The 13,240-nt window shown below is 42.3% G+C and overlaps 1 protein-coding gene across 3 annotated transcripts in view; it reads left to right on the top strand.

Moving 5' to 3' along the window:
- ZNF583 (zinc finger protein 583) overlaps window positions 1–13,240 on the top strand; it is a 249,755-nt gene that overhangs the window by 229,699 nt on the left and 6,816 nt on the right. The window contains exons 1-4 of one of the 3 annotated variants that reach the window (XM_047094312.1): window positions 2,520–2,574; window positions 4,084–4,180; window positions 10,121–10,247; window positions 10,540–10,638. In XM_047094312.1, the coding sequence (XP_046950268.1) occupies window positions 4,172–4,180; window positions 10,121–10,247; window positions 10,540–10,638 (235 nt within the window). In that variant the 5' untranslated portion in view covers window positions 2,520–2,574; window positions 4,084–4,171. Of the gene's footprint in view, window positions 2,575–3,794; window positions 4,181–10,108; window positions 10,248–10,539; window positions 10,639–13,240 lie in introns of those variants that run through there. The other 2 variants (XM_047094313.1, XM_047094311.1) reach the window with 2 other exon arrangements.

Below are 13,240 nucleotides of genomic sequence, written 5' to 3' on the forward strand. Positions count from 1 at the left end.
GATTATGTAATTAGATTATTACATTAAACTTAGTTGCTGGGCAGACATCTGTTTGCTAATTACTTATTCGAAATTGATAACTGTATTTATTATGCAAATGAACATAAATTTGATTCATTTAGTGACTACTGCCAAGCTTTTGTAGAGGGTTCTGCCAACAGAAGAAGCTTAGGAAATAATGGCTGAAACAAAAAATGTTACCACAAAATTTCAGGCTATGAATACCTAATCTCTTTATATATTTGTGAAATGTGGGAAAGGCTGCAAAAACCTGGAAATTAATTGATGTGTCTTAACTTACCAGAGGTTTGTCTGTATGGTCTGCAAAAGCAAAGGACAAGATAAACACAAAAACAACTACCATTTTTGTGGATTGTGTTCCTTTTACTTTTTAAACAGGAACAGTTTTCCAGTATTGCCGCCTTGGTGCAATTGTAACAGCTTAGTTCCTCCTTAAAAAAAAAACAAACCAAAAGTACTTTCACGTATTGCTTCACCATCACACAATTTTTATTAAGTTGTAGTTTTCAAAACGATAGATGTACCATTATTGAATCATACTTCTACACGTAGCCATATTGTTTACATTCAACATTTTATTACTATAAGCGATTCAATTAATATCTTTGGGAATATATTTGCATTTAAAAAACTTCCGGGGCGCCTGGGTGGCTCAGTCGGTTAAGCGTCCGACTTCGGCTCAGGTCACGATCTCGCGGTCCGTGAGTTCGAGCTCCGCGTCGGGCTCTGGGCTGATGGCTCAGAGCCTGGAGCCTGTTTCCGATTCTGTGTCTCCCTCTCTCTGCCCCTCCCCCGTTCATGCTCTGTCTCTGTCTCAAAAATAAATAAACGTTAAAAAAAATTAAAAAAAAAAGCTTCCTCAATAGAAAATTTCCCAGCCCATATGCTTTTTGTCATCGGTGACTTTGGTGAGACGAGTTGCATGGAAGCGTTGGAGGCCTAATTTCAGAAGGGTTGAGACTCGAATAGGAGTTAATGAAATACATTCAAAAACATAGGCTGAAGTATAGGAATAAGTGGGTAGATAGAACTGAATGGTCTATAAACTTTTTTTTCTTTTCTTTTTTAAAAGTTTATTTATTTTTTAACTAATCTCTACAGCGAAGGAGGGGCTTGAACTCACCACCCCAAGATCAAAAGCCACATGCTCTTCTGACTGAGCCAGCCAGGCTCCCCAAACTGCTGTTTCTCTTTATAAGAAAACTGTCACTTCCCAGTATATTAAAAAAAATTTTTTTTAATGTTTACTTATTTTAGAGACAGAGCACAAGTGGGGGAGGGGCAGAGAGAGCCAGAGACAGAATCTGAAGCAGGCTGCAGCCTCTGAGCTGTCAGCACAGAGCCAGACGCAGGGCGCCAAAGTCGGACACCCAACCGACTGAGCCACCCAGGCGCCCCAGTGTGTGTGTGTGTGTGTGTGTGTGTGTGTGTGTGTGTGTCTGTGTGTAGCTGGCTGCAGGCTCTGAGCTGTCAGCACAGAGCCAGACGCGGGGCGCCAAAGTCGGACACCCAACCGACTGAGCCACCCAGGCGCTCCAGTGTGTGTGTGTGTGTGTGTGTGTGTGTGTGTGTAGCTGGCTGCAGGCTCTGAGCTGTCAGCACAGAGCCAGACGCGGGGCGCCAAAGTCGGACACCCAACCGACTGAGCCACCCAGGCGCTCCAGTGTGTGTGTGTGTGTGTGTGTGTGTGTAGCTGGCTGCAGGCTCTGAGCTGTCAGCACAGAGCCAGACGCAGGGCGCCAAAGTCGGACACCCAACCGACTGAGCCACCCAGGCGCCCCAGTGTGTGTGTGTGTGTGTGTGTGTATTTAGTGAGTTTCTCCCGTATTAGAAGGTCAGCCACATGAGGGTGGGGATTCTCATGAACGCGGGTTCAAGTGTGTCCCCAGTGCCTGTAACACTGCCGGGCACACAGGGGACGCTCAATAAGAGCCTAATGAGACGAGGAGGAGAGAGAAGACGTAAAAGGAACGGAAATAAGGACACCCGGCACCCGGGCTCCGGCCCACCCGCCCGGACCTGCTGACCTCTCCCCAGCGCTTCGGCCCGCACACCCAGTCGGCCAGCTCCGCTTCCGTCCCGCGAACCGCTCACCTTGCAAGCCCAACCAGGGAATCGGGCCCGCGGGCCCGTGCACTGCGCGTGCGCACCTCGACCCCGCCCGGCTTGGGCCCCTACGGGGACCGAGGACGGTGCGCCTGCGCACTCGGAGCCGGCGCGTCCAGGCCGGGGCGGGACTCGGTCGGCCTGACCGGGCTGGGCGGGTCCTGGCTCTGGGTCGGAAAGCCCGGAGTTTCGGGAGAGGGGCGCAGACGCCCAGGGGCGGGAGCAGGAGCCATCTGCCAGCCGTCCCAGGATGCCCAGCGCCGCGCGCGGCCTGGACTCCATTTCCCGGCGGCCCCCACGGCGGGCCCCGCTGCCCGCCCGCGCGCCGCGGCCCCTTTGTGAGCCCGGCGGTCCGGCCGCGAGCGAGGCCCCGCCCCGGCCCGCGGGCCGCTGGGCTCCCGGCGGCCGACGGCGCGCAGGGAGGTGCCGACCCTCGGGGAGGAGGCGGTGAGGATGTCGGGGATGGGCGCGCGCGCCAGCGGGCCTGCGGGGCTGGAGCGGGCGTGCGAGGGGGCCTGTGACCGTGGGAGACCATGTCACAACGTGCGTGCGCCTGTGTGTGCCTGTGCGAGCGTCTGTGACCATGACAGTGACGGTGAGTGTGCAGCTGTGTGTGTGGTCCTGTGAGACGGCGTGAGGTTGTGTGACCTTCTGTTGGTGTGACAGTGCGACCCACTGTGAGGGGACGGGTGCCAGGCGAGCCGCCAGCAGGAGGACTGTGTGGCTCCTGCGGCGGCCGGGTGGGGGTGTTCGCGAAGATCGGGCGGTCAGGGCGAGCCTGAGTGGGACTGGGATGGAAGGGAACGCTTGAGAGAGGAGAGGGGAGCCCCAGCTTCAGGCCTGGACGGCAGATGAGGAGGCTGCTGGGCCTTAGCCCTCTCTGGCACAGAAGGAGGCTCTTTCCCTTCCTCTCCTGGGCTCTAGAGTAGGCGAGGAATAGAAGAGGAGACCTACTGTGTGCTATTTGTGACCATAAATCACTGACATTTACTGAGCACAAGGGATGTGCCAAGCACTAGACGGAATGCTTCCTGTGCATCATCTCATGATCCTTCCAGCAACTGATAGGGAGTAGGTACCATTTCACTGATGACGAAACTGATGTTTGGAGTGGTTAGACCTAAATCATGGAGGTTGCAGAGCTCGTGAGTGGTAGGCTGAGTATCTGCCGCCAGGTGTTCTGATCCCCAAACCTGGTGGTTCTTACTGTTACCTTATGCTGCTTCTGAGATAATTGCTTTGCTCTCCAAGGCAGAGAGGTTTAGTAGAAAAGAACTCATGATTAGGAGTTTCAGTGACTGCGAATGCACAGCCCTCTCACCCATCTCTTTTTTGAGGAAATTGCTCAGAAAAGTTCAGAGAATGGTTTCCAGGTAGAGTTTGTCATAAGCCAGGGCTACAAGCAGAGTGTTCTGACTCTTTGGTCCAGTGTCTTCCAGACAACATGACCCCTCTGATGCCTACTCTGTATAAAGAAGCTTTCCCTGGGGCACCTGTGTGGCCCAGTTGGCTAAGCGGCTGACTTCGGCTCAGGTCATGATCTCCTGCTTCCTGAGTTCAAGCCCCGTATTGGGCTGTCTGCTGTCAGCACAGAGCCTGGAGCCTGCTTTGGGTTCTGTGTCTCCCCCTCTCTCTGCCCCTTCCACACTCGTGCTTTGCTTTGTCTTCATGTCTTCGTGTCTCAAAAATAAATAAACATTAAAAAAAATTTTTTAAAGATGCTTTCCCTGAGGCATTGTTTGTAGCTTTATCTCATTTTGTAGTAAGGGTGGTAACATATTCCCTTTTACTATCATTATCTGATGGAAAGACTAAAAAGTCAGACCTAGATTCCAGTTGGGCTAACTTGTTACTATGAAGCCTTGGATTATTTCACTAATGAACAGATTTCATGGGTGAAGAGAAAAATAATCCTTACTTGACAGTGCTATTTATGGTTTCTTTCTCCCTCTCCAGCTCTGTTTTTCCAGACACTGCCCTTCCATTGAGGAGCCTGAAGGAGGTGGACAGAAGAGCTGTCATAAATTCTTAAATTCTTAAAGCCATGTCCAAGGTAAGGAAGGATTTTTTCTCCCTGAGGTGCTTTGTTTTTCAGGTTGTATATGAATATCTTGCTTTTTTCTTCTGAAATTCCCCAGCTAACAAAGTCCCATTCATTCAGTGACCTGGTCCTCATGTTCTTCAGTCCATTAAAAGGAGGTCCCCAAAAGCCCAGTGAGCTTCCTTTGTTCCTAAGCTGGCATTTTCATCTTCGTTCAAGAAATAGCTCTGCTCCTCCTGTGGGTTAGGTGTTCTGTTAGGAGCTCTCAGGAGGCAAAAATGCACTCCTTGGAGGGATGTGAAAGCCTTCATTATAGGGATTTGATTCATTGAGGTCAAGGTGTGTTCTGATGTGACTACAAGTGTAAAGCTTTCTCACAAACCCAGGTTTAAGAGGAAGGCAAGACAAGGGCTATTGGGGCAATCTTAGTTATAGTACATGACAATATCTCTTGCTCAGGGTCATTTTGAAGAGTGGAATGTGTTGGCTTTGGAGTGTTAAAGTGTGGGTCAGTGAAGGCAGGGATTTTCCCAGGCAATCAGTGGGCTCTGAAGAATGGGATTCCATGGGGGTAATAAGGTCCTGTTTTAGGGACATACTGAGTTAGTAGTGGGCTACAGCCAGGATATTTTAGGTCAAAGACTTCGTTTATACCAAATGCTGGGAATACTGTCGCAAATAAAAATAGACACTGCCTTTGTTTTCATAGTTTAATGTTTGCTCATTTGTTTATCATGATAACGTAAGTGATGTTATTTTATTTTTTTTAATGTTTATTTTTTTTGACAGACAGAATGAGCTGGGGAGGGGCAGAGAGAGAGGTGACAGAGGATCCAGAGTGGGCTCTGTGGTGACAGCAGAGAGCCTGATGCAGGGCTTGAGCTCCCGAACTGTGAGATCATAACCTGAGCCGAAGTTGGACACTGAACCAACTAAGCCACCCAGGCACCCCCGTGATATTATTTTAAAGTTTTTTATTTTGAGAGGGCGAGAACACGAGAGGAGGAGGAGCAGAAAGGGAGGGAGAGAGGTAATGCCAAGCAGGCTCCACGCTGCTAGCGCAGAGCCTGATGCAGTGCTCAAACTCATGAACCATGAAATCATGACCTGAGCCAAGATGAAGTGTCAGACGCTTAACCGGCTGAGCCACCCAGGAGCCCCGTAAAGTGATATTATTTTAAATCAGTGTAGACAGAATGGATTATTCATTTAGAAAAAAGACTCCTTCCTCACCCTTTGAGGTTAGATACATTCTGTAGGTTAAATGTAAAGAGTGAAACAGACGAACTGTTGGATGAAAATATAGAACATGGCTGTAAACAAGAAGATAAGCCAGAAGAAATCAATTAGAGCAGCACTGTCCAGGAGAACTTTCGGTGATGATTGATAACAGAAATGTTCTACATCCGCATTGTCCAATACAGTAGCCACTAGCTACCGTAGGAACTGAATTTTTAATGTTAACTGATTTAAAATGAAATAGCCACATGTGACAAGTACCTAGTGTATTGAGTAGCACATACCTAAGCTCATAAAATAATAAAGCCAGGATGAAAATTATGGGTGATCTTGTACAAGTCACTTATTTTACAGATGAGGGAAAACAATCTATGTCACTAGTTAGTGATTGTATCAGATGTAGGAAGTTGTAGTATATGTTGATTGTCAGTATAAATAGATGATGGTGAGTGATGGTTTGAAGACGGTGGTGGAAAATCATAAAGGACACTGTCAACAGTGATAGAACACATCATTTCATTCCTTTGGAATCTTCATTGGCTTCTCATTTTACTTGGAATGAAATCCAATGTCCTCTCCACAGTCTCTAAGGCCCTGCATGGTCCAGCTCCTGGCTACCCCATACCTCATTTTCTACAAGTCTTTTTCTCTGTTCCAGTCACACTGGCCAACTAGCTGTTCCGTAGACTCACCCAGTTCTTTCCTGTCTCTGAACCTTTGCATTTGCTCCTCCCTCTTCTGTAACTCTCTTCCCTTAGGTGTTGGCATGGCTTGCTCTCTCACTTTTAGATTGTTGTTCAAACATTACTGCTTCCTTGAGGTTTACCTTGACCATCCTATCTAAAACACCTTGTCACTCTAAATCACCTTCCCTTGTTTTTGTCATAGTATGACTTTATGTTTAATGTCTTTCTCCTATGTTAGAATATTAACTCCACAAGAGGAAAGACTGTATTTTGTTCACCATTGTATTTCCAGTACTTAGAACATTATAGGGAGTAGGCATTCAGTAAATATTTGTCAAATTAATATATAAGTGGACAAGATTGTGAATTTCTCATCTGTGAGTGAGCCCAGAGAGGTAAGAGCCAGCTACCTCTTTTCTCCTGCCACTGAATTGGTAATGGAAAAAGCAAAAAGCAGAGGGTATGATGTGTAGAATAGACAGAGCCCATTGGCCCCAGTGCTATTTCTGGGACCCCATGAATCAGTCTTTGGTGGGAGGATCCAGAAAACCGCATTTTTATTAAGTCCACAGATGATTTTTTTAATGTGTTTTAGTGTTTGTTTATTTTTGACAGATAGGGTGGGGGGAGGGCAGAGAGAGAGGGAGACACAGAATCTGAAGCAGGCTCCAGGCTCTGAGCTGTCAGCACAGAGCCCGACACAGGGCTCAAACTCATGAACTGTGAGATCATGACCTGAGCCAAAGTCAGATGCTTAACTGACTGAGCCACCCAGGCGCCCCATGTCCAAGGATGATTTTAATGCACATTTTTTGAAAGCCTCTCCTAATGATTATATTAAAGTGTGCCTCTTGTAAACAGCATATTGTTGGTTGCAGCTTCATGCCTTCCACAGTCCCTGTGGCTGTCACCATTCTCTGGCAGTCTGTGGCAGCCCTGTGGCTGCTGTAAGTGGCCCTGTGTGCTTCCCATGATTCCTTATGCCTCCCACAATCCCACATCTCCCTCAAAACTTTGATCTTTTTAAAGGGATCCAGCCTGAGAATATTTGTCTTTTAATTAGTGTTCACTACATTTTCGTTTAATGTAATTACTGATGTATTTGTGTTTAAGGCTAATACAGATGTATTTGTGTGTATAGCCTTGTAGTTTGTTTCCTACTTACTCCCATCTGTTCTTTGTTCCTTTATTTCTCCTTGTTTACCTTCTTCTGGATAAATCAAGTACTTTTTCTTTATTATCTTGTTAATTATACATTATTTTTATTATCCTTTTAGTGGTCACTCCAGGATATTTACCCATATCATTATGTAATTATCTCCTTTCTTCTTTCTGCAATCTTCCTTCTATAGTTACTACTCTTACTACTTTCTGAACAAGATAAGGCCCCATAGTGATTTAACTCCCATTTATTGTTATTATTAGATATTATATTTATAGTTATTCCTCTGGGACTCTTGATTTCTTCTTGATTTTCCTTTCCATCTCTTTCCATTTTCCTCCACCTGAAGAACCATTAGTATTTCTTTGAGTGCAGGTCAACACTTTACTCCCAGCCTGAATTATTTTTTCAGTAGCTCCAATTCTTGCTAGGTCACAATAACATAATTTAAATTTTTTTCTGAGGTTAAGTATGTTTGGGGAATCATAGTCTCCGTGGAGAGAATATCTTCTAGGATTCATTTTAAGGAAATAATTAGAGACCTCTATTGAATCTTTAATTTAACATACAGTAGTATTATATGAGAACTCTACTATAATGTTAAATTAGTGAGAATCCCAATTCTGACATCATAGTGAAAAATTAAGATTCATATAAATGAAAATAAACGGGTTAGTAAATAAGGTACAACATATTTATACCACATTATGTTATCAATCCAACAAAAGTGATTTTATAAGTAAATGAATGCAGATAGATAATCAGACATGTCTGTATAAGGAAACATTTGAAGAAATATATACTAACTGTAAATTTTTATTGTTTCTAGGAGGTAGGGTGACATGGTGGGTAGATGTGGGGATGAGGACTTCCAATTCTTTTAACTTTTATAAAAAGGAAAAAAATTCACTGAGGGTAGAAATACTGGACATTATTTGGTAAGTTTCTTTGATGATTACAAATCATATGAAGTTCCTGTTTTATCAAATCAAAACAAATATTAAAATATTTGCAAGATATTCAGGTCTCATTGGCTGAGAGGAAAAGGACAGTCAGCCAGTTGAAACCTAGACTCCTTTAGGATGTGCAGCTAAAAAAATGTCTTTTAAGAACACTGCCTACCAAAAGCTGCCTCACCTCTGTTTACAGTAGAAATGTGTGTAGAACACTTTTTTTTGCACAAAATATTAGAGTTTGTATTGAAGTGTTTGAGGTTTGATAGAATTGATGCTTGACAGTATCCAGCCCTGTCTAGGGCAAATTTTTTCTTTTAAGATCCAACTCATGTTCCTTTCCTTCCTTTCTTGAAGCCTTTACTCACTTCCCATATTTCCCTGTAGTAAGAAGTGTTTTAGAAATGGAAGCATGTAAGAACAAGCTGATGTATGTAACTGATGTTTCTTGGAGGCATACTTCTGCTTCCTGTATAGCTTCCTTAACATTGTTGTCCATTACTGGGGCACTAGCCCAGTATCGACTCATTTTTTCCATTAAAAATATTTGCATAAAAGCATTGATGTACTTAAATACATCTTCAGTAGGACCATTACACTGCAGAGTCACATTAATAGGAGTGATGTTCATATCTGATGACCACTAAGGCAAGGGCACACACCAGAACTTACCCTAGATGGGATACTGGAGGCCACTGGAGTGCTGGGTATTCCCCTTCTGTTGCTGGGCTGTGGGGAGATCTGGGATTGTCACCACAGGGCTCAGTGCAGTAGCTGTTTACCAACCAACGTGACACTATTTCAGTATTTAACAGATCAATTCAGCTCCTCACATGTGTACCATTGAGTGTATCTATATATCATCCCAGTTAAAGAGTCGGTTTTGCTCTGTGACACGCCAAACCAGCTGAGCATATAGTAAACCATATGCAAGCCCTGGTAAGTCTGGAGTAGATTTACCTCGTTAGAAAGAATATCCATTTTGAATTTTTAGGAAGCAGACCAGGTCTTATTCCATGTGATAAAGATCCTTAATTCAACGTAGTATTATTAGTTGAGAACTACACTGTAACATTTGAAAAACTCTCGCTCGTTAGACATGCACAACTGGGTATGTTCCTCTAGTGAGAGCTGTAGGGGTTTTTCACTGCACTTCACTATCACATCTGAAATACTATTTAACAGTGCTTAAAATTAGTATTATTTTGTTTCTGTAAAGAGAAGTCACCATCTTTGAAACTCACTGGGGTTATCAAGAGCTGTTAGATAATCTTTTATGACCCCAGTTGTTCTGTTATGGCATACATTTCTTTAAGTTATATTTTGCGAAATCACTACAGAACTTATTTAATGTATTTATTACCTACATGTTTAATTTTAAGAAATCAATATTATGAACATCAAATACATTTATATATGTTACTCTGTTGACATACCTGGAACATTGGCCATTCCATTGAAGAGTTTGGGAAATGTAGGTTTAGACCACATACAACTTAGAGGGCTTAACTCATGTTCCTGTCTCTTCCTTGAAGTCTTCTTTCACTGTCCTAGTCTATCCTGATTTTCCATATTGAGAAATGCATTAGCATTTGGTATGAATAACATATTTTGCTCTTGTTTATAGTGTTCTGTTATTGCCCATTTTTGTGCTATTAATCTTTTCACCATCAGTAGAGACTATAGACTATGCCAGAAATTGTATGCTTTCCATGACAGAATATTAAAACCAAGCAAGAGAAATCATCTTAGCAAGTGTTTGACATGTGTTGCACAGAACCCAAGATATGGCCTGAAAATTTCACTATATGCACTATTTCTCTCTAAAAGTACAATTTAACTTTTCAAACTATGCCAGTCTGACATTAGGAACACTAGTTGAGCATAAAAGAATATGTTTATGTCATTTCAGGATTTGGTGACATTTGGGGATGTGGCCGTAGATTTCTCCCAAGAGGAGTGGGAGTGGCTGAACCCTGCTCAGAGGAATTTGTACAGGAAGGTGATGTTGGAGAACTATAGGAGCCTGGTATCATTGGGTAAGGAAGTCTCGCCAGAATTCAGAATCTGCACACAGGGCTGCTTTCCAATGTTTAGGAAGCCTCTGATGTACTTCACTAAATTTCTCTTTCTTGTGCTTCCCAAAATGGGTTGAGTTTTGTAGAACTGGCAGCTTCATTGGATTATTTCTACCACTTCATTTTCCCCATTCTTCAGAATACTTCACATCTTCCTATACTCCCTTCTGTAATGCCCTCATCAACTTCCTGATGACCAAGCAACTCGATCTGCCTTACAGATCTGGCTAATTCCCCTTTTATTTCTTGTAAGCAGGAGTTTCAGTTTCTAAGCCAGATGTGATCTCATTATTGGAACAAGGAAAAGAGCCCTGGATGGTGAAGAAGGAGGGGACAAGAGGCACATACCCTGGTGAGTGAGAATTAGGAAGGTAGAGTCCATTGCAGGGAAAAGCTCAGCTATTCTGAAAGCTTCCAGCATATAATTGATGTTTCCTGGGTAGCTTTTCTTAAAGGCTGAAGGCCTGGGAAGAAACAGTGAGGTGTCATTAGCGTGAGCTAACTTACTCTTCTTGTATATAGTCTCTCATACGTCACTGTATTCTCTAATAACCCTCTCCTGTTCTCTGAGTCCAAACTGGCACTGTCTGCTTGCCCTTCTTTTTTAGTTTTGGCACAAGTTGCTTCATCACATTTAAAAAAATCCAGAGACAACAATGACTATTTTTTCCCCCCTTTTCAGTCACTCATTCCTTTATATTGAAGGATTCACTGAATTTTTACTTTGAGAAAATAATTCTGCTAACTTCTTGGGGTTATTCAGAGGTTTATTAACCATCAAGGAAAAAAGAAATAATTCCCAGTTACATTTTCAAGTCTGGGCGACTGGATGGTGACACCATTTAATAGAAATAAGCCAGAAGAATATGTTGGTAGGGGAAAAGATGATAATTTGACTTGGGACAGAAGAGTTATTTTTATGAGATGGAGAGACTTTAGAGTGAAGAAATGCAACATGCCACTAGAGTGGGACAGAGGCTTAGAAGAAAAAGTCTGGCATAGAGATGCTAGTATGAATGAAAGAGGTCACTAGTCTTATAGCTTGAGAGAGAAACCCTGGTCCTGAGGCCTTTGTGAGTAAGTGGATCTTTGACAACTTTCTCAGTGTTCTCTTTGTGATAAATGGTCTCTACAGTTTCTGTCTTGGGTGAAATTTTACAAATTTTTCTTTTTCTTTTTTTATTAAGCAGTCATTATTGCCCAACATAGGGCTGGAGCTCATGACCCCAAGATCAAGAGTCACATGCTCTTCCGACTGAGCCAGCCAGGCACCCCTAAGTTTTTATTTTTATTTTTTAAAGTTTATTTATTGGGGCGCCTAGGTGGCTCAGTCAGTTAAGTGTCCGACTTCAGCTCAGATCATGATCTGTGGTTGCTGAGTTCGAGCCCCACGTCGGGCTCTCTGCTGACAGCTCAGAGCCTAGAGCCTGCTTTGGATTCTATGTGTCCCTCTCTCTCTGCCTCTTGCCCACTCACAGACTCTGTCTCTCTCTCAAAAATAAAAAATGAACATTAAATAAATAAATAAATAAAGTTTATTTATTTTGAGAGAGAGAGAGCGCGAGCGTGAGTGGGGAGGGGCAGAGAGAGAGGGAGAAGGAAAGAGAAAGAGAATACCAAGCAGGCTCTGTGCTGTCAGCATCGAGCCTGATGCAGGGCTGGAAGTCCCAAACCATGAGATCGTGACCTAAGCCAAAATCAGGAGTTGGACACTTAACTGACTAAGCCACCCAGGTGCCCCAAATTTTTATTTTTCTAAACATCACCTTTTCATTCATGTTATCAAATTTATTCTCATGAATCTGAACAAAATAATCTTGTAACCCTTTTTATTTTTAGTATCTATAGTTACCAATTTTAATTTATTTTGTATACCTATTCTTTTTTTAAAAAAATTATTAGGTAGCTAGTTATGAATCAGTTTTATTTTTAAAGTCCAGTTTAAGGATTTATTAGAGTTACCACTCTTCTCCAATTCTTTATTTTTTGCTTTTCACTAATTCCAGTGTTCTAGTTTTCTGAGATTTATTTTGTTCTCCGTTTTGCTGAAATAAATGCTTAATCATTTCATTTTCTTTTATTCACTAAATGATTAAGGGCTATGAATTCTCCTTTGAATATAACTTTAGCTGTTTTCCAGAGATTCTGATTTTTAGTGTTTTTGTTATTGCTGTTTCCTAAATAACCTACTTTGAAAAAATTTCTTTTACACAAGAGTTGTTTAAAAGAAAGTTTCTAGTTTTATTGTATTTTGATCAAATTGTTTTATCATATTTGATCAAATAGGAATTAGTACTAATTCTACTTTCTAACTTTAGGATTTTGTATGGCCAAACATATAATTGGTATTTGTAAATATTCCATAGGTTCCAAGGTTTAAGTCTTTATTTTCAGTGTAAAGAGCTTGTTACATAAGTTTTACTCTTTTTATTATGTTATTAAAGTCAGTCTTTACTTACCTATTTCCATCTTATTTTTTTCTTAATAACTTTATTAAAGAATTACATACAGTAAGTCACATCCATATACATTATACAGTGTGAGGAGTTCTGTTGTATAAACCCATGAGACGATCATTATTATCAAGACATACAGTGTTTCCATCACCCCAAAAGATGGCCTCTGCCTCTTTATGTACCATTTTTTCTCTACTCCTGGCTCCAAATGCTATTCTGATCTTGGTCATTTTAGATTAGTTTCCATCTAAGCTAAATGGAACCATACAGTATATATTATGTCTGGCTTATTTTACTCATAATTTTGAAAATCATTCACAATTTTATGTAGATCTCCCACATTTTGTTTTTCCATTCACCTGTTCACAGACATTTAGGTTATTTCCAGTTTTTGGCTATTACAAAGTGTCTCTGAAGCTGTCATTTATAGGACTTTGTATGCATGTATGTTTTAATTTCTCTTGGGTAAATATCTAAAAGTGTAATGAGTCAGACAAT

Source organism: Lynx rufus, unplaced genomic scaffold (assembly GCF_022079265.1).
Source record: "Lynx rufus isolate CCGP_SWC_20201006 ecotype Redwood Valley unplaced genomic scaffold, mLynRuf1.p SCAF_39, whole genome shotgun sequence".
NCBI classification, from domain to species: Eukaryota; Metazoa; Chordata; class Mammalia; order Carnivora; family Felidae; genus Lynx; species Lynx rufus.